The sequence below is a fragment of the Onychostoma macrolepis genome, chromosome 04 (genome assembly GCF_012432095.1).
Source record: "Onychostoma macrolepis isolate SWU-2019 chromosome 04, ASM1243209v1, whole genome shotgun sequence".
Lineage (NCBI taxonomy): Eukaryota > Metazoa > Chordata > Actinopteri > Cypriniformes > Cyprinidae > Onychostoma > Onychostoma macrolepis.
In genome coordinates, this window is record NC_081158.1 from 35,411,809 (window position 1) to 35,436,108 (window position 24,300).

At 35.3% G+C, this 24,300-nt stretch overlaps 2 protein-coding genes across 2 annotated transcripts in view; one reads left to right on the plus strand and one right to left on the minus strand.

Annotated features, from left to right (window-relative positions):
• syn3 (synapsin III) overlaps nt 1-24,300 on the plus strand; it is a 63,454-nt gene that overhangs the window by 23,851 nt on the left and 15,303 nt on the right. The gene's annotated exons all lie outside the window — the stretch shown is intronic.
• Nucleotides 971-15,555, minus strand: LOC131539691 (metalloproteinase inhibitor 3). Its single transcript, XM_058774389.1, has 5 exons — nt 15,187-15,555; nt 5,988-6,070; nt 5,794-5,905; nt 4,120-4,241; nt 971-2,861 (listed from the first exon to the last, which is right to left on the minus strand). The coding sequence occupies exons 1-5, from the start codon at nt 15,308-15,310 to the stop codon at nt 2,664-2,666; spliced, it is 639 nt and encodes a 212-aa protein (XP_058630372.1). The 5' UTR covers nt 15,311-15,555; the 3' UTR covers nt 971-2,663.

A 24,300-nucleotide genomic window follows, 5' to 3' on the forward strand; every position in this document is an offset into this window, starting at 1 on the left:
GTGCCGTCAGAATGAGAGTCTGATTAAAACATCACAGCACTCCAGTCCATCAGTTAACATCTGGAGAAGACAAAACCTGAAACAAATCCAGCATTAAGACGTTTATAACTAAAATACCATAGAGTCCATAATCCATAATAACACTTCTGGTCTGAATCAGGAGAGAAATCTGCACAAGTCTTTATACAGACATATATTATGTGCCCAAATATGCAGGGTTTTTCTTTTGAAAGACTGAAGCTGTTCGGTTAGATTTTTTTTTTTATTGCTGTGTATCCTAAATCAATTTTATATTAAGTCACGTTTTTTGTCGTTTTTTCCAAAATTCAGTTTTAATGGTTGAATTTTTAGGAATTGGAAAGCATGCATAATTTACTGTAAATCATGAAACTTGCGCAATTTAACAATTTATCAAACTATATATATTTTTAGGGCGCTATGAAATCCATTTTATTTTTTCTATTTACATTTTTTCTGTTTAAATTTTTCTTGACTTTGTTTTAATGGCTATATCAAATCATAATAATCAAAAAGCACATCTAATTAATTGAAATCATTCAAACTTAAGACAATTTACCATTTAAATGTTTTTTTAAAATTTTTTAATTTTTAGCGCCTTATGAAATCCATTTAATTTTTTCCCAAATTCTGTTTCCTGGAGTCTATTATTAAAGGTTAAATTAAATATTAATAATCAAACAGCATGTCAATTACAGTCCAAAACAGCTCTAAACAAATATGTGTCTGGATTTTGATGCGAGAGACAACAGCAGATGCACTTTTTCACTAAAGGAAGAGTTATTATGGATTATAGACTCATTTTTAGACATTAAAAACATCTTAATGCTGGATTTGTTTTGACACATTTCTACAAACCTGATGAAGAAACAAACTCATCCTAATCTGGGATGAGCACAATATCAGCTAATGTTCATTTTTCCCAGAATAATAATGACAAGAGAGTCACAGAGCCGTTTTCACAATGTTTATTATAAAAATATAAAACAAAGAAATTAAAAATCGAATCGAATCGATTGAAAAATGGTCATCTGTCTCACACACACACATACACACACACACACACACACACACGAGCGTTCAGTCTCTTCGGTGAGAGTCAGACGGGTCTGATCCGAGCAGATGTTTGTGTTACAGAAAGAATATGTACATGTTATAAAAACAGGAGCCGGAGGCCGAGTCTCCAGCGCAGGAATGGAGCAGAAATCAACAGGAGTTTAGTGGCAGAAAACAACACTGATTCACATCCGTTTCCTCCCAATCTGACTTTCCCATTACACACCCATTTTAGACACATGTACAGAAAAGACGTGATCGATCTACCGTTTATAATCTTTGCTTTAAAGTAATACAAAAATACTAAAATCACAATTTCATAGCTTATATCATAAACAGCAAGAAGGAAAAGAATAATTTCTCTGCGTTTGTGCCGGAGCGAGCTGAGCGATTCGGCACGATCATAAATAGATATTGAACCGTATAAATCTGGCACACGCACATATACAATAGCAGGTATCATATTGATGAAATCATGTTTAAAAAGCAGTACATCTCTATAAAAGAGCAGGGTTTATTGCGTTCATAAATTACTTCATATTTAATCTGGTTAATGCGGACGGCTCCGTGTGCTCGATGATGTACACCACCAGTCAAACGCTTTTGAACCGTAAGATTTTTAATGTTTGTTAAAGAAGTCTCTTCTGCTCACCAAGACTGCATTTATTTGATCCAAAATACAGCAAAAGCAGTAAAATTGTGAAATATTTTTACTATTTAAAATAACTGCTTTCTATTTGAATATAATTTAAAATGTAATTTATTTCTGTGACGCAGCGCTGAATTTTCAGCATCATTACTCCAGTCTTCAGAAATCATAATAATATACTGCTCAAGAAACATTTATTATTATTATCATCATCATCAATATTTAAAACAGTTGAGTGCATTTTTTCAGGTTTCTTTGATGAATAGAAAGCATTTATCTGAAATAAAAAGCTTTTGTAACATTATACACACTATACCCTTCAAAAGCTTGGAGTTAGTATAATTTTTTTGTTTGTTGGAATTATAGAAATTAAATTAAATTGATGATAAAGACGTTACAAAAGATCTCTATTTCAGATAAATGCTTTCTATTCATCAAAGAAACCTGAAAACATTCTACTCAGCTGTTTTCAACATAATAATAATAATAATAATAAATGTTTTTTGAGCAGCAAATCAGAATATTAGAATAATTTCTGAAGGATCATGTGACTGGAGAAATGATGGTAAAATTTCAGCTTTAAAATCACAGGAATAAATTCCATTTTAAAATATCTTCAAATACATTAAAAAAAAAAGATTCATTGAATTTACTACATTTTTTAAAGGTAAGTGCTTGCAATCGATTTATTTTAGCTACATTAAACAATTTTTTAAATGTAGCTAAAATAAATAGTTTGCAACCACTTACCTTAAATGAAGTATAATTGTTTTCAGTGTAGAACGCAGTTATTTGAAATAGTAAAAATATTTCAAGATTGCACAGTTCTTGCTGTGCTTCGGATCAAATAAATGCAGGCTTGTTGAGCAGAAGAGACTTCTTTAAAGATCTGCCGGTTCAGAAAGGTGTGTCCGGTGGTGTAGTGGTCTAAGGCGGGTTCTCAGGGGTCGGTGGTGTTGATGGTGAGCTTGTCGCGAGCGCTCATGCCTCGGTACCAGCTGCAGTAGCCCTCCTTCTGCTGGATGCAGGCGTAGTGACGCGACTGATAGCCGGGGTAGCCAAAGTGCGACAGCATGTCCGTCCATAGGCACTCGTTCTTGGACGTGACGAAGCAGGGCAGGTAGTGGCACGGCTTGATCTGCAAACACAGGACGGATGAGCGTTTATTCAGCTGTGCTTTATCAATCCAGGTGTTCGATGAATGCAGAAGCCAGCGCTCTTTCACGCTTTATGCAGACGCACTTGTTATGTGCTTAAACAGGCTTTTCTTTTCGGATCGGATGTATTTAGTGGTGAAAGAGTGAAGAGGTTCATGTTCTGACTGGGTTGATTGGTGCTCATCTGCATGCGTGTCGGCATCAAGTCCTGATTTCATTCCATATATTTTAGTAATCAAAAAGCACGCCTAATTTATTTAAATCATGGAACTTATGCAATTTAACAACTTTTAATTAAAAGTTTAATCAAAAAATATATTTTTTTAAAAGACACTTTTTCCCCAAATATTTTTTATCGAGTCCATTAATAATGGTTAAATTCAATTATAATAATCAAAAAGCATTTTAATTATTTGCAATCATGAAAATTGCACAATTTAACAACAATTTATTTAAATTTGATCAAAATATATATATATATATTTTTTTTTAGGTCCCCATGGAATTTTTATTTTTTCCCAAATTCTGTTTTTTTTTCTCTTAATGGTTAAATTAAATTTTAATCATCAAAAAGCATGTCTAATTAATTGAAATCATTCAAACTTACACAATTAAACATTATATTTTAGGGCCCTATGAAATCCAATTTATTTTTCCCCAAATTCTATTTTTTTCCTTTTTTTTCTATTTTAATTTTTCTGGATTCTGTTTTAACGATCAACATGATTTTTTTTTTTTTAGTAATCAAAAAGCATTTCTAATTAATTTAAATGATGAAACTTACACAATTTAACAACAATATATAAATTTTTTTACAAAAATAAAATTTTTGGCGCTGTATGAAATTTTATTTTTCCTCAAATTCAGTTTTTTTTTTTTTCTAAATTCTATGTGTTCCATTTTAATGGTTAAAATGAAAAATTCAAAAATGTTTACAATAATGAAATTTTTTTACTTCTTAAATTCTATTTGTTTGATTTTTTTTTTGTTCTGATTCTGTGTTTGTTTATAGCTTTAACTGGTGTTTAGTGATCTAATGCTAATGACGGCTGATGTTCAGACCCAGTGATCATGAGTCAAACGAACACACGCCTGTTACCCATGATCCCTCAGCACATCAGCGCATCAGTCAGTCCGCGTCTCAGATCCGAGTCCAGACTGCCTGCCAAACATCTGGTCTGACCGGGGATTATGGGCCGGAGCACAGCTAGCACGCGTCAGACGATGAGAATAACTCACCCTGCAGTTACAGCCCAGCTGATAGCGGTGGTTGATGCCCTTCTTCTGCGCCAGAGACAGACGCTCCCATCGCTCGTTAAAGTTACACAGACCCGTGTACAGCTTCCCGTCGTGAACACGACCTGCACACATCACACACAACACACGTGACCCTGGAGCACAAAACAGTCTTAAGTAGCAATAGCCAACAATACATTGTATGGGTCAAAATGATCCATTTTTCTTTTATGCCAAAAATCATTAGGATATTAAGATCATTTTCCATGAAGATATTTTGTCAATTTTCTACAGTAAATATATCAAAATTAAATTTTTGATTAGTAATATGCATTGCCAAGAACTTAATTTGGACAACTTTAAAGGCGATTTTCCTGAATATTTAGATTTTTTTGCACCCTCAGATTCCAGATTTCAGCCAAATATTGTCCGATCCTAACAAACCACACATCAATGGAAAGATTATTTATTCAGCTTTCAGATTTCTAAAAATTGACCCTTATGACTGGTTTTGTGCTCCAGGGTCACGATCAAGCCGTTCTTTCATCAGTATCTCTGTAGGTCACATTAGCCTTGCGCTCTATATTTAACCGTTTGTGGCTTATGAGCTCCAGCAGAACAGGTGCGTGTCACACGCTTCGCTCTGATGCCGCTCGCGCGTCACATGACCTCCGGTAAAACACTGACGGACAAACACCTCGTTATGCTTCTGTTTGTTTCTGGATACAGACCCATTAATGAGCCACAATTCAGCCAATGTGACTACAACTAAAAAAGAATTCAAAAGATAATATAATAAAATCATTCAAATATTCATAATATATAAAAAAAAAAATATATAATTTTTTTTAAATATATATGTATATTTACATTTAGTCATTTAGCACTTATCCAAAGCGACTTACAAATGAGGACAATAGAAGCTATATATATATATATATATATATATATATATAATTATTTATATTATTTATTATTTATATTTCTAAATATATTGTATATTATATAGAAATACTAAAAAACAATGGATGATTTAAAAAATTCCCTTTTAATATTATGTATTTTTTATATTCCTTTAATGAACTGTATTTTCTGAATTTAAATATACAAACATTATATAAAAATGTATATATATTTTATATAAAATATATTTTAATATATGAATAAATATGAAATATCTATATTTATAAATTTATATCACATATGATATTAAATATAAATAATATAATTTATATAATTTTATTATATAATATACATAGTATATATATATATATATATATATATATAGTTTCATATACTTCTTTAATTTGTATTATCTGTACACATAAATCTTGGAATTTTAAATGATTCAGCTATTTTATATCTAATATAAGTGTGTGTATATATATATACACATATATAATATGCATCATCTATTTATTATTATATATTTATACTAGCCACTAAAAAGTCATATCAGTCAAGCATTTACGATGTGATTTGCTGTGTAATATTTGGTTGCCGTTGACGACTATAATGGTGGTCAAATATTAACGGCCTGTTAATGAACAGGAGAGAGAGAGAGAGAGAGAGAGAGAGAGAGAGAGAGAGGCGGCTGTTTCTCCCATGATTCACTGCTGAAGCGCGTCTGATGATGATGATGATGGTGATGAAGGTGATGAAGGTGCTGGCTCTCACCTGTGATCAGGTACTGGTATTTGTTGATGTCTAGCTTGACTCCGCACATGCTCTCGGAGTCGTGTGTGTAGACGTATTGCACGTGCTGGATCTTGTCGAAGCCCTTGTACATCTGCAGCAGACAAAACACACACACTGAGGAATCATGGGATATGTGTGTAGTCCACGGTCGGTAGATGTGATGATGGACTGACCTTCATCTGTTTGACGGTGTAGCGCAGGGTGCCAAACGGACCGTCGTTCAGCAGCTTCTTTCCTACGATTTTAGCTCTGATCACTGCAAAACACACACACACACACACACACACACACACACACCGCGGTTAATGAAGAGCACAACACAGATAAAACAATCCCAGCATGCAACAAGTGGAATTAAACATCCAAGCTGCTCAGAACTGGAGAAATGCATTAGAAATATGCTTTTTATTGATTTTAAATCAAATTATGAATGTAATGTGTGTGGCCATATTGGCAATGACTAAAAACTACAAAAGGATTTTCCATATATTTTAAATGTATTTTCTGAAATTAAATATATAAACTTTATTTAATAAATTAATGATATGTTTTTATTGTATTTTGAATAAAATTATTAATATTTTTACATATTTAAAAAAAAAAAAGGCTATATAGTTCTTATTTTTTATTTTAGTTTTAGCTATTTTAGTGCTTCAATTTAAAATAAATGATGGTTATGGTTAGGAATTATGACTAGCTGAAATAAAATAGGTTTTTAATATATAATAAAATAAGCAGTAGACATTGTAGACCCCTTTAGTGACTTTTTCCCTTCATTATTTAGTTTCTGAGACTCGCTCTCGCTCTCGCTCTCTCTCTCTCTCTCTCTCTCTCTCTCTCTCTCTCTCGCTCTCTCTCTCTCTCTCTCCTCTCTCTCTCTCTCTCTCCCCCTCGCTCTCTCTCTCTCTCCCTCGCTCTCTTTCTCTCTCTTTCTCCCCCTCGCTCGCTCTCTCTCGCTCTCTCTCTCTCTCTCTCTGTGCGTCTGCGTTGTTCAGCGAGCGGCGGAGAGGACCAGCACTTTCAGTCAAACATAGATATTATGTTGCTTCTCTAATTTTACATGCAAGTATAGCCGAAATCACAGCACAGCCATTGTCTTTATCTTATGTGTATTTGATTTGATCAGACGACGACTCGATTATCAGGATTTTTGTGCAGATTAACATCTTGGAAGGGAGAGCTGAGTCTTAATGGGTCGCGTTTCAGTCACTATTTCATATATATATATATATATATATATATATATATATATATATGAAAACAGTTTTATGGAGAATTTAGCTGCATCAAAATACAGTCTGTGGGCACAGAGAGACAAACAAATATAATAATAAATGTACATTTTGCATGTTCAGAAGAAGTGAGCTGCCCTGTCCTGCAAAAAATGTAAACAGGTTTGTGTCACTAAACTGCTCAGAAAGAGAAGTAACGGGAGCCTGGTATTTCTTTCTTCACGCGTCTAATAGACATGAACAAGTTCTTTGAAAAACATCTATGACCTTTGAAACATGTCTAGTCTTCATGCTCTGTTGACTATGGTTTCACTAATAATAAACATATGTTGATTAGAGTATAGAAAACTTGAAAAGTATTAATTTAAGGTACATTTAGAACAAATAAAAATGTGCGATTAAGTTACACGAGTTAACTCATGACAATCATGCGATTAAAAACAATTAATCGATTGACAGCTCTAATATATGTATATATCAGTATTTTCCGACTGTGAGTGTGTGTGACAGTGTCTCTGTGTGAGGTGTGTGCCGGACAGAAGCTGGTGTCTTGAGGAACTAGACTGCTTCCTCAGAGACGCAGCAGAATGAGGCCACGTCAATACGAGCGGCCCCTCTCCCATAATCCCCTGCGGCGCTTCCCATCGGTAACCCGATCCAGCCGAACTCGCGAGACACCTCATTTACAAACGACGCGCATCACCTGCTCCGACTGGAACGCTGCTTATCTTCCTCCGCTGGAATTTCCTTCCCAGAATTCTGTGAGGCTCACATTCCTCAGAGTTCATTCCTGACATTCACTCGCATTTATTCAGCGAATGCTGCGCTTTCACACACATCAGAGCCAAAAACAGAAGAGCCATCACCCGAATCTCTCTCATACGAGTTACTATCCTTTACTGCGACTGAAAGCGGTTTTTATTTGCAATAGTAGTTCAATAATATTTATTTTAAAATTAAATCAAATTAAAATACTAAAAATGTTAATGACTAGTTGCAAAGGAAACACTTCTCATTATCTCTTAGTTTTGTAATTTTATGTAATAAAATACCTAAAACTGAAATAATAATGAATATAAATTATAAAGATATAAAAAAAATTAATAAAAATGACACACTCAACATAACTTTGAAAATGAAAATAAAAAAACAAATAAAAAATATTAATCTAAAGCGTAAAGCATTAAAAGAATAATAGAAAAATAAATATAGTAATAAAATGATAAAAACTAATCCAAAATATTAATCTAAAGCATTCTAAAGCATTAAAAAAAAAAAAGTAATAAAATGATAAAAACTAATCCAAAATATTAATCTAAAGCATTAAAAAAATTAATTAAAAAAAATTAATAGAAATTATAAAAACTTATCCAAAATAATAATCTAAAGCATTGAAAAAATTAAGTAAAAATAGTACTAAAATGACAAAAACAAATGATAAGATGATTTTAAAAAACTAAAATATTAAAACTAAAAATGAAAATGCAAAACTTAAAAACTATAATAACAATAAATACTTCTAAAGCATTTATTGCTTAGTATTTTAGTTAAAGTTCATTTTAACATTTACTAATACATTATTAAAAGTTTTTATCTGTTAATATTATTTAACAGACCGAGCTAACATGAACTAACAGTTGTGTTTTTATGAACTTAACGTTAACAAAGAAGAATAAATACTGTAGCAAATCATTGTTAGGTGATGATGCATTAAAAACACGACTGACGTCTCACGCTCTCATGTTCCTCGGTTGCCAACAGGTTCGACCCTGAGGTCGGCTCTGGGGTTCAAAGGTCGTGTCTTTGAACTCCAGTGATTTGGCTGCGCTCTGATTGGCTGTGAGCCGCTCCTCTGGAAGTCTCGGTTGACTCGACCTCGCTGTTCTGAGTGTTTATGTAACCCAATTCCAAACTCAGTGCACCTTAATGCAGTGAGTTACTGTACCCTGCGTCTGGCCCGTGGCATCCATCCGTCCCTCACGGCTATATTTAAGAGCGTAACCCCCCATAAGCCCCGTGAATCATAGATGAAAGCCCCGCTGTGACTCATGCATATTCATCAAGTGCGCTGAGATTGACTTACATTTCAGAAAGTAGGTGGCCGATCTGAGAGGTAAATGGGTTAACGCGCAAAATCCTCCTCTGCAGAGAGTGATTCACTCAAACGCATTGATTAGAGCTCATTCTGCTTTCTTTTTGCTAAAAATGCTGGTTAATGTTTTCACATTGGATTAAAACCTACTGGCTGCTCACACAGGGCACAACAACTTCACAAAACATTTAGATTATTTTTCTACTTTTTTGGGAATTATTTCCCAGCTTGTTACACTACACCAAAAATGACCAGCCTACATAAAATTACTTATACATTTGTCATTATGCTATATGTGACTGACCACAAAACCAGTACATCATACATCATGTATATCAGCTTTCCATTGATGTATGGTTTGTTGGACAATATTTGGCTGAGATGCAACTATTTGAAAATCTGGAATCTGAGGGTGCAAAAAAATCTAAATATTGAGAAAATAGTCTTTAAAGTTGTTCAAATGAAGTTCTTAGCAATGCATATTACTAATCAAAAAATTAAGTTTTGATATATTTACGGTAGGAAATTTACTAATATCTTCATGGAACATGTTCTTAATATCCTAATGATTTTTGGCATAAAAGAGAAATGGATAATTTTGACCCATACAATGTATTGTTGGATATTGCTACAAATATACTGCTTTTGTGCTCCAGGGACACATATTAAAATCTTCGACTGAATCGTTTTGTTAACTTATTTTCTTTCTATCAGCACAGGTTTTATATTTATTTTGTATATTTGAGTTTTTGAGTGAATATTGACAAAATTATCCACAAATAATGCATTGTTTTCACTCAGAAAGTGAGTATTACCAAAGATTTCCTCAAATATTGTCAAAATAATCCAGTGTTCTTTTTTTATTCAAAAACTGAACGTTGACAAAATTATCTACAAATTATGTCAAAATAGTCCACAATAATGGTTTTTTTTTCACTCAAAATCTACTTATAATGCTTTGTAATGTTTGAAATGTTTTCACTCTGAAACTGAATATTGGCAAAATGATCTAATAATGCTTTCTTCACTCAAAAAAACGGCCAAAATTATCCACAAATAATGTTTTTCTTCAAATATTGTTTTTCTTCACTCAAAACTTCACTGTTTTGCCAAAATTGTCCGCAAATAATATAAAAATAATCTTTTTTTTTTTTCACTCAGAAACTGATTATTGGCTAAATTGATCCAGAAATAGTGCTTTTTTCATTTAAAACCGGAGGAGCATGAGCTCAGATCAATGAGGCCTACAATCAATCAGCTCCACAAAGAAACACAAAACCTGTGCTGACCGAAAGAATACAAGTTTACAGAACGATATTTGGTGATGATATATAAAACCGCAATTCCAGAGAAGTTGTGACGCTTTGAAAAATGCAATATTAGAAATAAAATTTTGTTCATATTTACGAAACACATTTACGTTGGTAAATGAAAACTTCTGAAAAAAGCAACTTTTGCACTTTTGACCAGGAATGCCAGATTAGGACGAGGCTCAGAAACAGGAGCATCTGACCCGATCAAGCTGTGATTGTTCATGTTTGAGTTTGAGGCCGGGCCACCCAGCGCTCCTCACCCCATCGCCACGTCAGATGGGAACCAGACCTCCGCTGGCGGGATATTAGACTCCAGGGGCCAAAGTGTAGGGCAAAACACTAATCTGGAGCTTGAAAGGCCTTTAGTGCGGTGCTCCAGAGTGAATAGAGCATTTCAATTGCCTTCAAAAGCGCTGCCAACTGGGGCTGCATGCGGGATCGGCGCCGCTGAACTCATTCTGGAGGCCATATTGGTAGAAAATTGGCTATAATGGAGCTGGAGGCACATGTTTAATGTGTGGCTCTGATGCTTTCTCACAGTTCTTGCATGTTGTTTCAGTCTCACATTTTTGCATTAGTGATTCATTTCCCGCGAGTTGATTACAGAGCGCGAGGTGCTTAAACACATGAGTCATCTTCCGCCCGACGCTTTGAAGTTAAATGAAAGAAACGACCCCCACGTCCCATCGGACAGGTACAGCGTCCTAAAGCTTAAAGCAGCAGAGAGATGCCAAGCGAAACTATCAAAAGAAATTTATTTTATGTTTTGGATGAAATTTTTTGCGGTTACTTATTTGTTATGTTTTACTTACTTAACCTGTTAGTGTTGTCTTTATTATTTAATGGAAAACACTAATATTATTTAATACTAGTTATATACTTAAAAAGAGGATATGCCTCAACTCAAGTTTTTATTTTAGTGTTGATTATTAAATAAACTTAAATATAATTAGCATTCTTTTCCGTTTCAGTTTTTGGCTGAATTAAAACTTTTAATTCGGTTTTAAAGGTTTATATTTCAACAATGATTTGGATTAGAAACAATTAAAAAGCATAACTTTTTTTAATGTTTGTATACAACTTGAGTGTTGATTATTAAATAAATGCGATTAATTGATTATTAAATAAGCATCATTTTCTGTTTTAGTTTTTAGCTGAATCAAAGCTTTCGTTTTGGTTTTAAACGTTCGTATTTAAAAAACGTAAACCTAATTATATCATGAAAAAATATAAAAATAATTTAAATGTTTGTATACAACTCAGGTTTTATTTGATGGTTTATTATTACTTAAGTGTAATTAATTAGTTGATTATTAAATAAGAATCACTTTCTGTTTTAGTTTTTAACGTTTGAAAACTTCAGTTTTGGTAAAAAGTTGAAAAAGTAGTTTTGGATAAAATTAGCCAATTTCATAGCTAGAAAAAAATATTTTTTTATATATATATATATATATGCACTAAATTACATATTCTTTATGTCTTCATCTGTCATGAAAACATTTTTATTACAGCTGCCATTTAAATGTTTATATTTCAACAACATATTGGAGTAGAAACGTGCATATAACTGTTTATATTTGAGTATTGATTAATACACTTAAATTAGTCAGTTTTTGGCTAAATGAAAGCTTTTATGTTCAAATCATAATTTCCATGCATCATTAATATCGGAGCGTATGAGTGTCTGGCCTTGTATCGATGTGAAGCCTATGTTCTACAGCACTGCCCTCCTCTACAGCTCTTTGTTACCCAGCAGCCATCAGTCCATCTGATGCCCCTCGAAATATGTTACACATGGCAGCAGAAAGCAAAGTAGAACTCGAAATCTGGCGCCCGGCCAGCGATTCAGACACGCTCACAATAGCAGCAGTCTTTGCCTTTCATACAGCATGGATACCAGCACAAAGCCAAAGTCACATTTTATGGGACATCTCAATATCTAGTTTATCCACAAACACATCATCAGTATGCAAGTCATATGTGGCCTCTTAACCAGACGCTCCGGCTCGGGTTTGGAAACGGGATTTTGTGTGTGTCACTGTCGCTGCGACCCACGATGAGCTCAGATGAAACCCGGCGTGAGAGGCGTTAAATGCATTCGCTCCGAACGTTAACACCAAACCCGTCACTCAGATAACGTGTGGGAGATGATTGACAGGTGATTAATGACGGCGGCTGAAGTGGAAAGTCGTTTCAGAGATGCAGAAAGTTGATGAACGATTATCAAACAAGTATTTGACCAGGAATGTGTTACGAAAGTAAAATCGATTTTAAATTTCGGTAAAGCCATTTCAAGCTGACGAATGTTTTGAGCAAAACCACCAGCATTTCTAAACGCTCATCTACTATATTTCGAAATGGCTTCATTTTCATTGTTTATGACCATAAACTTTTAAAAGGCGAATTCATAATTGGACAATGACTCGATTCTGGATAAATCATGATTTTTTTCGTCTCAAATAGAGATCACTTTTTTTTTTTTTCACGATTCTGAACTTAACAAAAAGTGTAATTTACTGGAGGCTGTGGCAAAATATGAATTGTTGCAGTCTATTTAAAAGTTTAATTAATTTGCATGAATTATTAACTATTTAAATGTATAATATATATATATATATATTTAAAATTAGCGCCGTCAAACGATTAATCGCTATTAATCGTATTCAAAATAAAAGTTTTGGTTTACATAATATATGTATGTATGCTGTGTATATTTATTATGTATATATAAATACACACGCATGCATGAATACATTTCAGAAAAATATGTTATGTTTATATATTAATTTATAATATAAATTATATGAATATACATGTAAGTATTTTCAAAATATATATAAATATACACAGAACACACACATATATTATGCAAACAAAAACTTTTATTTTGTATGCGATTAATCGTTTGACAGCGCTATTTAAAATGTAATACATTTAATAAACCAATTTTTAATATTAAAATTATGAAAAAATGTTTTGAATTGACTCACTCATAAATACTGCTTCGTTACTGGATGAATCGGTGTTTTTGAACGAATCTCTTGAATGAATGATTCAATGACAAATACATTTTTTAACAGTCGCTTGTCGCCACCTACTGGCGAAACCATGCAATCGACACAAACGTTATTTAAAGCGCCAATTACTTTCAAAACGTGATTTGCTCTATTTTGATTGCTACCATAGACATCAGTGTTTATATCCGAACTATGAACTTTCATCCTAGTCATCCTAATCTTTTAACGATTAATCGTCCACACCAACTTTAACAATAACGACACAGAGGAATAATGTCAATTACTTTTTCCAGCTGATAAATGATTAAAACACTGACAGCCAATCAGAATCCATCCTGCTTTAAAGAGTTCCAGCATTTTAAGCAACAGAGAACAAAAACATTATCATTTGCTAATATTGTTAGCGTTATAGTTATCAATTGCGGGAGGAACAATATCGTTGGAATCACTTTCAGAGCATTTTTTCTAGCTAAAGAACGGTAAAAACAGTGACAGCCAATCAGAATCAATCCTGCTTTAAAGCGCTGCAATTATGTTGGAGGAACGTAACTGCAGCACGCTTATAATAAACAAAACATTTTTGTCCACTATTATACTTATAATCATAATTATTGTTCTCAAGAGGAACAATGTCATCAGAATCACTTTCAAACATTTTTTTCTAGCTTAAGAATGAAAAAAATTGACAGCCAATCAGAATCCATCTGACTTAAAAGCGCAAAATGCAACTGAAGCGCGCTAACAAACCATTATCGTCCATTGGTGTGGATACTAATAAAGTTATCATTGTAGTTATTGTTCTAACGTGAACAGGTCATAACTCCAATAGAATAGTCCACACTACAGCTATATATAGTACGCACTTAAAATAGACAGAATCTTATCCTTTGTTGGTGTGGATGCAGATATAGCTATCATTACCATTATATTGTTCAGTCTTAGCGTGAACGGATCTTAATTATTTTACTGAAGTCTGTCTAACGACTCGCAGAGAGCGGTTTGAGCAGCTCAGTCTTAATGGTTTTCTGCTGGTTTCTACCATTTTCCAGAACAGTTGTGGTCCTGAACTCATCAACATCTAAATGATGCTCAATGCACAAAGCATTGATGGCCATTACTGAGATAGTTGTAGTTTTTATGAATATTTTGAATTAAATTTTACTCTTTTTTTTCGTGTGTGTGTGTTTAATAGTGTTATTTGTATATTTTCTTTTTAATTTTAGTTCAAGTTTTAGTAATTTTGTAACATCACCTGCCTTCATTTAACTCTTCAGAAAGACTCCTAAATCGAAGCATTAACCCAAAACAACTCTTTACTAGGAAGATCTAGTCTGAAGAAAACGCTCCTGTTTATGTATCCAGTATATGACAGAAGAAAAGGAACATCTCTGGTAGCGCTCGGCGTTCTAGCGCGTTTGTTGCCATGGATACCGCGAACTCTTTCTTCGCGAACTTGAGTGAAAGCGCGCAGTGACGCACTTGACTTCTAGTTGTTTCTATTTGATGCACTGTTCATGTGAAGCTATAACGAAAACAAACGGGAAAGCGGACGCCAACGAAGCGAGCGCGCGCTGTTATTTACTTGAACATCCGCGCTCGCGCTTATGTTGAGAAGCATTACATAATGTCATCACACGCGTGCATTAGGAATAACTCATGCTTAAGAACTGTAATCGCTCACACACACACACACACACACACACACTCGCGTTTCTTACCGATGTCGGAGTGGCAGTACGCGTCCTGTGGATGAGACATCGCGCATGAACACGCGTCTGACGCTTGGTACATCAGACAGACGAGAGAGAACAGCAGGAACGCGAGCACAAAACAAGGCTTCATTCTGAAGTGAACGCGGCGGCTGTCAGACTAAACACTGCTGTCAGCGCGCTCCGGACGCGTAGCACATATAGTGCGCCATTGGGCGCGTCACTGGCGAGCGCTGCAGCCGCGGACCAATCACAGCGCGCGCCGATTAACATTACAGGCGCATGACGTAATGGAAGTGACCTCATAATGATGTTTTTTTTCGCCTCTGTTTTGAGGTTCGCAAGCAGACTCGAGTTTCCACTATGAGGCAGCAGATCGAGGCGGAAAATCGAGTCTTTGTGGAAAGAGCGCATGAATAACATGTTATGACACTGTGGCTTTAGAGGTAAATTCATCAAAACCAACCCCCCTAAAAAATCTCAGTGACTCAGATTCAGTGAATGGCTTTGGGTCTCTTTTATCTGCGATGCCAGTCTGAAGTTTCTTTGTTATTATTAATATGGAAAATATTAGCAATATAGGAACACAAGTGGAAGTCATGTAGAAATTATAAACAAATGCATTTCCCATATGGCAAAAATATATATGCAGAATATATGTTGTAAACCTTGAAGCTCAATGAAATATATTTTTGAAATTTAAAATATGTTTACTTTCAACCTTCACAGACAAAAAAAAATAAAATATTTCAGGGTCAAGAAAAATCATCACATGTTATAGACACACACACAAAAAAAATGTTTTCTTCAAATGTGCCATATGTGAATGTATTTTATTGGAATTAAGTATATGGAGTGCAAAATAAATATATTTTAAAAATATATATTTATAAAACAAAAACTAAAAACTATTTTTTTCATAGTTTTTGTTTTATAGTGCTTGTTATTTTTTATTTTCTCTGATATTTTCTTTTCAATTTTAGTTAAAGAAAAAAAAATATATATAAAAAAAAAATATATATATATATATATATATATATATATATATATATATATATATATATATATATATATATATATATATATAATTTTTTTTTTTTTTCCAGTATGGGTTAAGTTTATATTAATTTTATTTCCAGTTGCATTAGTTTCTATGTTCATGTTTGTTTTTCATCCATGATGAATGCTGTTTTTAAGGTCGTGTGAGTCTGCTGATGTACATACTCCTGCGCTTCGCTCATGTTTTCCTTGTGGTTTATATTAAATTTATATTGCATGATGACTTGTTTAACAGTAGACACCCAGTGCAAGTATTTCATCATTTTACAAATATTTAAATGCGATTATGTCAGATTCCGTCTGGCTTTCCAGACTGAACATTGTGCTGCTGTGTGTGCGTGGATTCAGTTACTCAGACTTTCTTTTGCTGTGTGATGGAAACTACAGCAAACTGCTGTGTAAGTGCATATCTGTGATCTGATGGGGTTGTTGGTCAGAAGTGCCAGTGTAAGGCCAGTACACAATCCCATAATCCTCCAGTGCGACTCTGAACTCGTGAATTAGCCGTGATAATCTCGATCCGGTGGAGATATCGCAGGCTGAAGGGGTTGTGTAAAGAAAAGCGGCCTTGAATGAGTGGCAGGACATGAATCACGATGAGAATCAGAAACACACGCCTCTTTCCGTTTCAACTGATATCACGCAATCTTCACAAAATCTGCAGCATCACTTTGAATCATTTCTTATTATTTTTACAGTGTAATTCGTTCAGACTGTAAAAAACGTATATGCAAAATTCCAAAAATTGCGTCCGTGCAGATGAGCGTTCATGAACATGAGAGGAAAACATTACAGTGTGAGTGTGTTTTAGCACATGCAACATCTAAATGATGCTCTTCAATACACAAAGCATTGGCCATCACTGAGATAGTTATAGTTTTGATACATATTTTAAATTAAATATAAAAATAAATATTTTATATATTTTATGTTTTTGTTTTATAGTGTTTAATTGTGTTATTTTTAGATTTCTTTTATATTTTATTTTTAATTTTAGTTAAAGTAATTTTGTTGTGCTTATGTGTGTTTTTTTTTTAAAGGTGCCTATATAGTTTTTCTTAATATATGGAGTTTTATCAATTTTATTATGTTATTTGATTTTATTAACATAGTAGTTTTTATTTTTATATTTTCTGTTTTCAATTTAAAGTTTTAGTAATTTTGTTGTGTTTACATGTGTGTGTGTGTGTATATATATATATATATATATATATATACATATATAAAATCTGCTTTAATATTTTTTAATGTGCTTTTTTGAGTTGATTTTCATGTTAATTTTAGAAAATTTGTTGTGTATTGTCCTTTTAGGTTTCTTTTTGTTTGTAATTTAAAAAATTGTTTTATTATTTTAGTACTTCAAGTTAAACTAAATGAAAATGAGAACTTGGCAACTAGCTTAAATAAAATAAGATTTTATGTTTTATTTTAACAAATACATTTGAACAAAAATGTTTTGGTAACATTACTCAAAGCCTGTATATGTAATGTGTTCTAAAAGTATTTTTAATGCATTAATTATGCCTTGTAATGCACCTTATAATGCACTATATGATGAAAATAATTCTAATACTTATCTATTCAGAGAAAATATAATGCATTAAAACATGACAAGCAACCAATTGTAACAAAGAATCTGAAAATAACTTTGATTACAGTTATTTATGAAAATATTTAATGCATTGCAATGTACATTATGAACACCTTTGAGCCAACTTAAAATTTTAAGGCAACCAGCTTCAGCAGATTTTTGAGTTTGCTCAACTTATTTTTGTGGGCGATTCTCAAATTTTTGTTGTATAAACTTAAAACGACAAGTTGAGAAAACTCAAAAATCTGCTGAAGCTGGTTGCCTTAAAGTTTTAAGTTTTTTTACAGTGTAGTAGCTCTGGCACAAAGCTCGTCTAAGCATTTTTCCATACACCACAGATCTAAATAAGCATCATTTGAGGAACAGGAACGTCTTCATCAGTTTAGTGTCCATTTTTGTCCATCTGAATCTAGACGTCTCCAGGGAATAAACAGGAAGAGCTGAGATGAGAGTCTGTGGCTCTTATACGGCGATCACTGTGCTGGAATAACATGAAGATGCGAGGTGTGACGGGATCTATAAACGTCCGTGACTCAGAGGAAATGCCTGTGTTTTTATAGAGATGCAGATCCCTGAGTCCAGTGGGGTCTCCAACCGGATGACCCAGAACATTTCAGCAAACTCTGCTGCGTTTCATTGTTTTATCTGGCACTTATTGTATAGTGTCCATAAATAGGCAGATATTCTTGAAGATCGTAGAAGAGTCTCTCTGCACTTGCTCAGGGTTTCCTGTAAATGAGGTAGTTTTGCATTAAAGTAACGCGTGTGTGACTCAGCGGTCCGGGTCAGAGGTCAGAGGTCGTGTGTGTCAGCGCTGGTGGGTGGAGGAAGCTGGAGGCGGAGTCTCTGCAGGGACTCCAGCTATAAATACACACACACTGATGAGAACATGCTCTCATTCACGACGCTTTCCTGTCAAACTGCTTCAAAACACACAGTTTCAGAGTAGTTTAGTTTAGAGTTTTATTAGTTCCCTTCGAGCAATTAGTTATGGCCAGCGGCGTCGCTATTACTAAAATTAACTCTTAAGGTCACTGCACACTGAGTCCGAAATTTTCGTCCGAATTTTTTGCACGTTAAAAAATAAATACGAAATACATTTACACACTGCCTCCGAAACTTTCGTCCGTCATAAAAAAATTCGGATCAGGTTCGATTTTCTGCGTTTTCCCGTAACAAGCATTTTGATAGGAAAGGAATACAAAAACAAAAACGCATACGAAAAAATTTCGGACCTTTACTGATGAATCCTTGACTGCGAACATTCTCACAACATTTCTATAGAGGTTCTATAAATGTTTGGTCAACATGTTGTTTATGGAACGTTCTTATAACGTTATTAATATTTGATATACATTCTCATAACGTTGAGAGAAAACGTTCTGAGATCAGCATTCTCGGGACGTCATTATGATGTTATTTGTACTTGATAAACGTTCTAAGAAATGTTTTTGTAACCTTTCGATAACATTCTAATCACCACAGAACTTTTAACGATCTTAGAATATTACAAATGACGCTACATTTTGGGTGAAAATAAAGTTTTGAATAACGTTATAATCACAGCAAGAACGTTTTAACTTTTTAGTAACATTTCAAAACAATGTTTCCACAACGTTTTTATAACCTAAATTTATTCCATGTGTTACCGCACACAGACCTGAGAAATCATTTTCTCTGACGACATTCGAGAAATAATGTTTAATGATTTGCGTTATCTAAAGCGACTTACAAAGCAATTCGTCAAAGATTCGTAAAATACACAATACCTGGACGACTAGATCAGAGCAAGCAATGCCACATTCATCAATAAATCAGTCTTTAATGTGACAAACTGGTTTTCAGTAAAGTCTGAATTTGTTCGCGAATCAGTTTCGCGAATTAATTTGGAAAGTTCACTCACGCACTGAATCGTTCGCAGTGGATTCTCACACTGGAATGGTATCGGAATGAGGTGGAATTTACCTACAGTCCATTGTAGGAAAGAAGACGCACGAATGTCTTTGATTTGATTTGTCAGCTGTAATGAATCAGCTCGACTATTTACTATTTAAGTAACAGTATCCAAAAAAAGAGTATCAAAAATTTGGAACTAAAAACGGCTCTGGTTATGACTAAAGTGGTTTTTCACATAAATAGACGAACACTTATTAAAAAGCATAAATCTATCAATTATGTTTGTTACAAAGACAAAAGGCTTCAGACACAAAAGTATATTTATAACTGTTGGTGAACGCCGCCCAACTCAAAATAAGAGCAAAGCGTGTATTGTTTCCTTGTGTTTATGAGCACAAGATCCACGCAACCTCAACACGCTGGATTTCTTCTGAGATCTTTTACATAAAGCTGAAGTCTGTGTGTTTTATAGTGTGTTCTCAGTGGTTTGGTCAGCTCTGACCGGCGGGTGTGTTTGAGGTGAGCTGGACGGAGCGCTGCGGGTAATTCCTGACACACAAACAAACACAGTCTGTTACTGTAAACCAGCTGTTATTTACATAATGTGGCATGTTCTCGAGTGAAAATGGATAGTTAACCCTTCATGTTGTGTTCAGGTCATTTTGAACCAGAGAGAATCTAAAACCTGAATTGGACACCTGAATAAAAGAATCATGCAGATGTGAATAACAGGGTTTTATAATGGCATCAGTAGCTGTGAATGCGTTAGTGTAAGGGGCCGTTCACACACAATGCGTTTTTTCATTCCAATGCGCTACGTTTCCATTGATTTATATTTAAACGCACTAGATGGACATGTATTACCTTTGCGACATGTTTTGTGGCATGTCACATACAAGTACTGTGTTTTTTAAGGCGCTGTGTCAAGTTAAATTTCAACTGTTATAGGCAGCGCCGCTCATTAATGTCCGTTCCAAAACAGTGGACCAATCAGAAGAGCCCAGAGGCGGGGCAAGTGTTGTTTACAGTAGTTACAGTTTTATTTGATGGCAACACGGAGGACGAGGCTTTCTGTGCTGTGCTTTTCTAAAACAATTCCTGAGTGCTTGCGAACGCAAACATGCATCTACAGCACTAGGGGTCACGACCCCGTCAGCAGCACGAAAACATATGATCTAACGTTACTATGTGCGTCATCACAGAGCCTCTCTAGGTGCTGAGATACATGTGAAGAGTTCATTTGCAAAAACAGATAACTCCGTTTTTAAACATTTTCAAAAATCATGTTTTTTCATTGTGCATTCCAATTAATCTCAATCAAATTGCAGTTGGATTTAAAAAATAACTAAAGAATACAGCTAACTAGCACAATAAAACAAAAATTTTTAACATAATAAAAAACACTATTTTTGAAAATTTATTTTGAGTTATCTGTTTTTGCAAAAAAACTCTTCATGTGTAAGGGGCAGTTCGCATAGAAAGCGTTTTTCCTTTCCAGTGCACTACTTTTCCATTGTTTTTCAATGTAAACACGATAGACGTTTATGACCGTTGCACTGATGTCTTTCGTAGCATCTCGCACATGAGCGCTGCTCATCAATGTCAGTTCCAAAACAGTGGACCAATCAGAAGACCCTGGAGGCGGGGCAAGCGTTGCAAGCTTTACAGTAGCAAGTTTTGTTTTGTTTTTTATAAGGACAACAGACGTTAATCAACATTTCTGTAAATGTGCCAGCGTTAGATAGCTGGCTAATTTTCAACTGCAGTCCTTTGGAAAGATGTTTCAGAACCCTTTAAAATATCAAGAAGAATAAACAAAAAACAATAAGACATGAGTACGCTAACACAATAGCAACAATCAATATTTTTACACAATTAGCCATGCAAGCACACGAAGCGACAACACACAACCTTCAGTAGGTATATGCAAGCATGCTGGAAAAACATTAACCATACATGAAGCACGACAGACACCAAAATTGTATTACAGCACGATATAAAAAAGCATACTAGACAATTAATAAAATGCTAATAAAGTAATCCAAACATACATTTCGCTGCCTGACAGCGAGCAAAGGACATGGAACACGTTAACAGTGGGTTAAATAACATCAACAGTCATAGTAGAATGAGCAATAAACTTTATAGATTAAAAATGATCACGTCTGATTTTTTAAAGCTAGGCTTTATGTGATATGTGGTACAATTTCTTGTTTCAATTGGAAGTGTATTCCACAACTGAGAAGCTCTTACGGAAAAGCATGATTGGCTAAAGGAGGTGGACCTGAAAGGAATTTCACAGTCTCCTCTCTGAGCTTTTTTTAAAAACCATTCCTGAGCGCTGTGTCTCGTGAGCAAAACAATCGTGCACATGGAAAAGTAGCACATTGGAATGGAAAAACGCTTTCTGTGTGAATGTTTTTCACGTTTTTCTTTGCATCTAAAAATGCGGGACAAAGCACTCAGGAAAAAAAAGTAAAAAAAGCCATATTGCCGTCAAATAAAACAGTTGCCATGGCAACTTGCTATTGTAAAAAAAAAATTTGAAAAAAATTGTACTGGAAAAAAGTGTTCTGTGTGAACGGCCCTTAAGTGTGTCATTTTAGAACTACAATCAGAGCGTTAACTTCACATTCAGGTTTTATGAGTCCGTTTGTGAGCAGCTGGTGTTTTGCTCCTTTAGGAGATACGAGCAGCTGTGAAACCTCAGTAGTGAAACCGAGCGGACCCGTCTGCCGCTAAATATAGATCTACAGCATCATCCAGCTGTTCCCGGACCTGCAGCTCCTCTCTGATGTGTCCAAACCCCGACCAGAGACCTGAATGAAAGCAGATGGCAGCAGGGCTGAGCAGAGCAGACCCTTCGAGAGAGATGTTCTGTCAGTGGCTGGGGTTAGGTGTTACATCAGGACACATCAGTCAGGATCTGTGCTGGACACGTTCCTCAGGCTGGACATACCAATGTTCACACGCGTGAGGAGATCCGAACCTGCGTTTGACCATAAGTGGGCATCAGAGCTCCTCGATGGGCTTTAGTATGATCTCCGTCTGTAGAGACGCCAGCTTCAATCAGACGTCAAACACGAGCACATCGGGACACGTTCGTCTGTAATTACTAGATGCGTGCGAACATCCATCACTCATGCTGACAGCAGATCTTATGTAACATCACTTCAGATTTGACTCACTGCAGCGTTGATGAAATTCAGTTAAAAGGCAGACGGTTGACATGAACATGATGGAAGATCTGCTTTAGATTGACACGATTCATGACGGACCTATCAGATAGATAGATAGATAAATAGATAGAATGCGTTTTTCCATTCCAGTGCACTACTTTTCCATTGTTTTTCAATGTAAACGCGACAGACGTTTATGACCGTTGCGCTCATGTCTTTCGCAGCATCTCGCACATGAGCGCTGCTCATCAATGTCAGTTCCAAAACAGTGGACCAATCGGAAGACCCTGGAGCAAGAGTTGCGAGCTTTTGTTTTCAATATCAAATTTTTTATTTTAAAATTTGATTTATAAGGATAACAGACATTAATCAACATTTCTGTAAATGTGCCAGTGTTAGCTAGCTGGCTAGATGGATGATGGATGGAGGATGGATGAATGGGTGGGTGGATGGGTGGATGGATGATGGATGATGGATGATGGATGGATGGATGGATGGATGGGTGGGTGGGTGGGTGGATGGAGGATAGATAGATGGATGGGTGGATGATGGATGGATGGATGGATGGAGGATAGATAGATGGATGGATGGATGACGGATGGATGGATGGGTGGCTGGATGGAGGATAGATAGATAGACAGATGGATGGATGGGTGGATGGATGATGGATGGATGGATGGAGGATAGATAGATAGATAGATAGATAGATAGATAGATAGATAGATAGATAGATAGATAGATAGATAGATAGATAGATAGATGGATGGGTGGATGATGGATGGATGGATGGATGGATGATGGATGGATGGGTGGGTGGGTGTGTGGATGGATGGATGGATGGATGGAGGATCGATAGATAGATAGATAGAGCGGATGGATGGATGGATGGGTGGATGGGTGGATGATGGATGGATGGAGGATAGATAGATGGATGGATGGATGACGGATGGATGGATGGATGGGTGGCTGGATGGAGGATAGATAGATAGACAGATGGATGGATGGGTGGATGGATGATGGATGATAGATGGATGGATGGAGGATAGATAGATAGATAGATAGATAGATGGGTGGATGATGGATGGATGGATGGATGGATGGATGGATGGATGGATGGATGGATGGATGGATGATGGATGATGGATGGGTGGGTGTGTGGATGGATGGATGGATGGATGGAGGATCGATAGATAGATAGATAGACGGATGGATGGATGGATGGATGGGTGGATGGGTGGATGATGGATGGATGGAGGATAGATAGATGGATGGATGGATGACGGATGGATGGATGGGTGGGTGGGTGGGTGGGTGGATGGAGGATAGATAGATGGATGGATGGGTGGATGGACAGATAAGTGGATAGACAGGTAGTCTGTGTGTCGCAGCAGAGAGAGC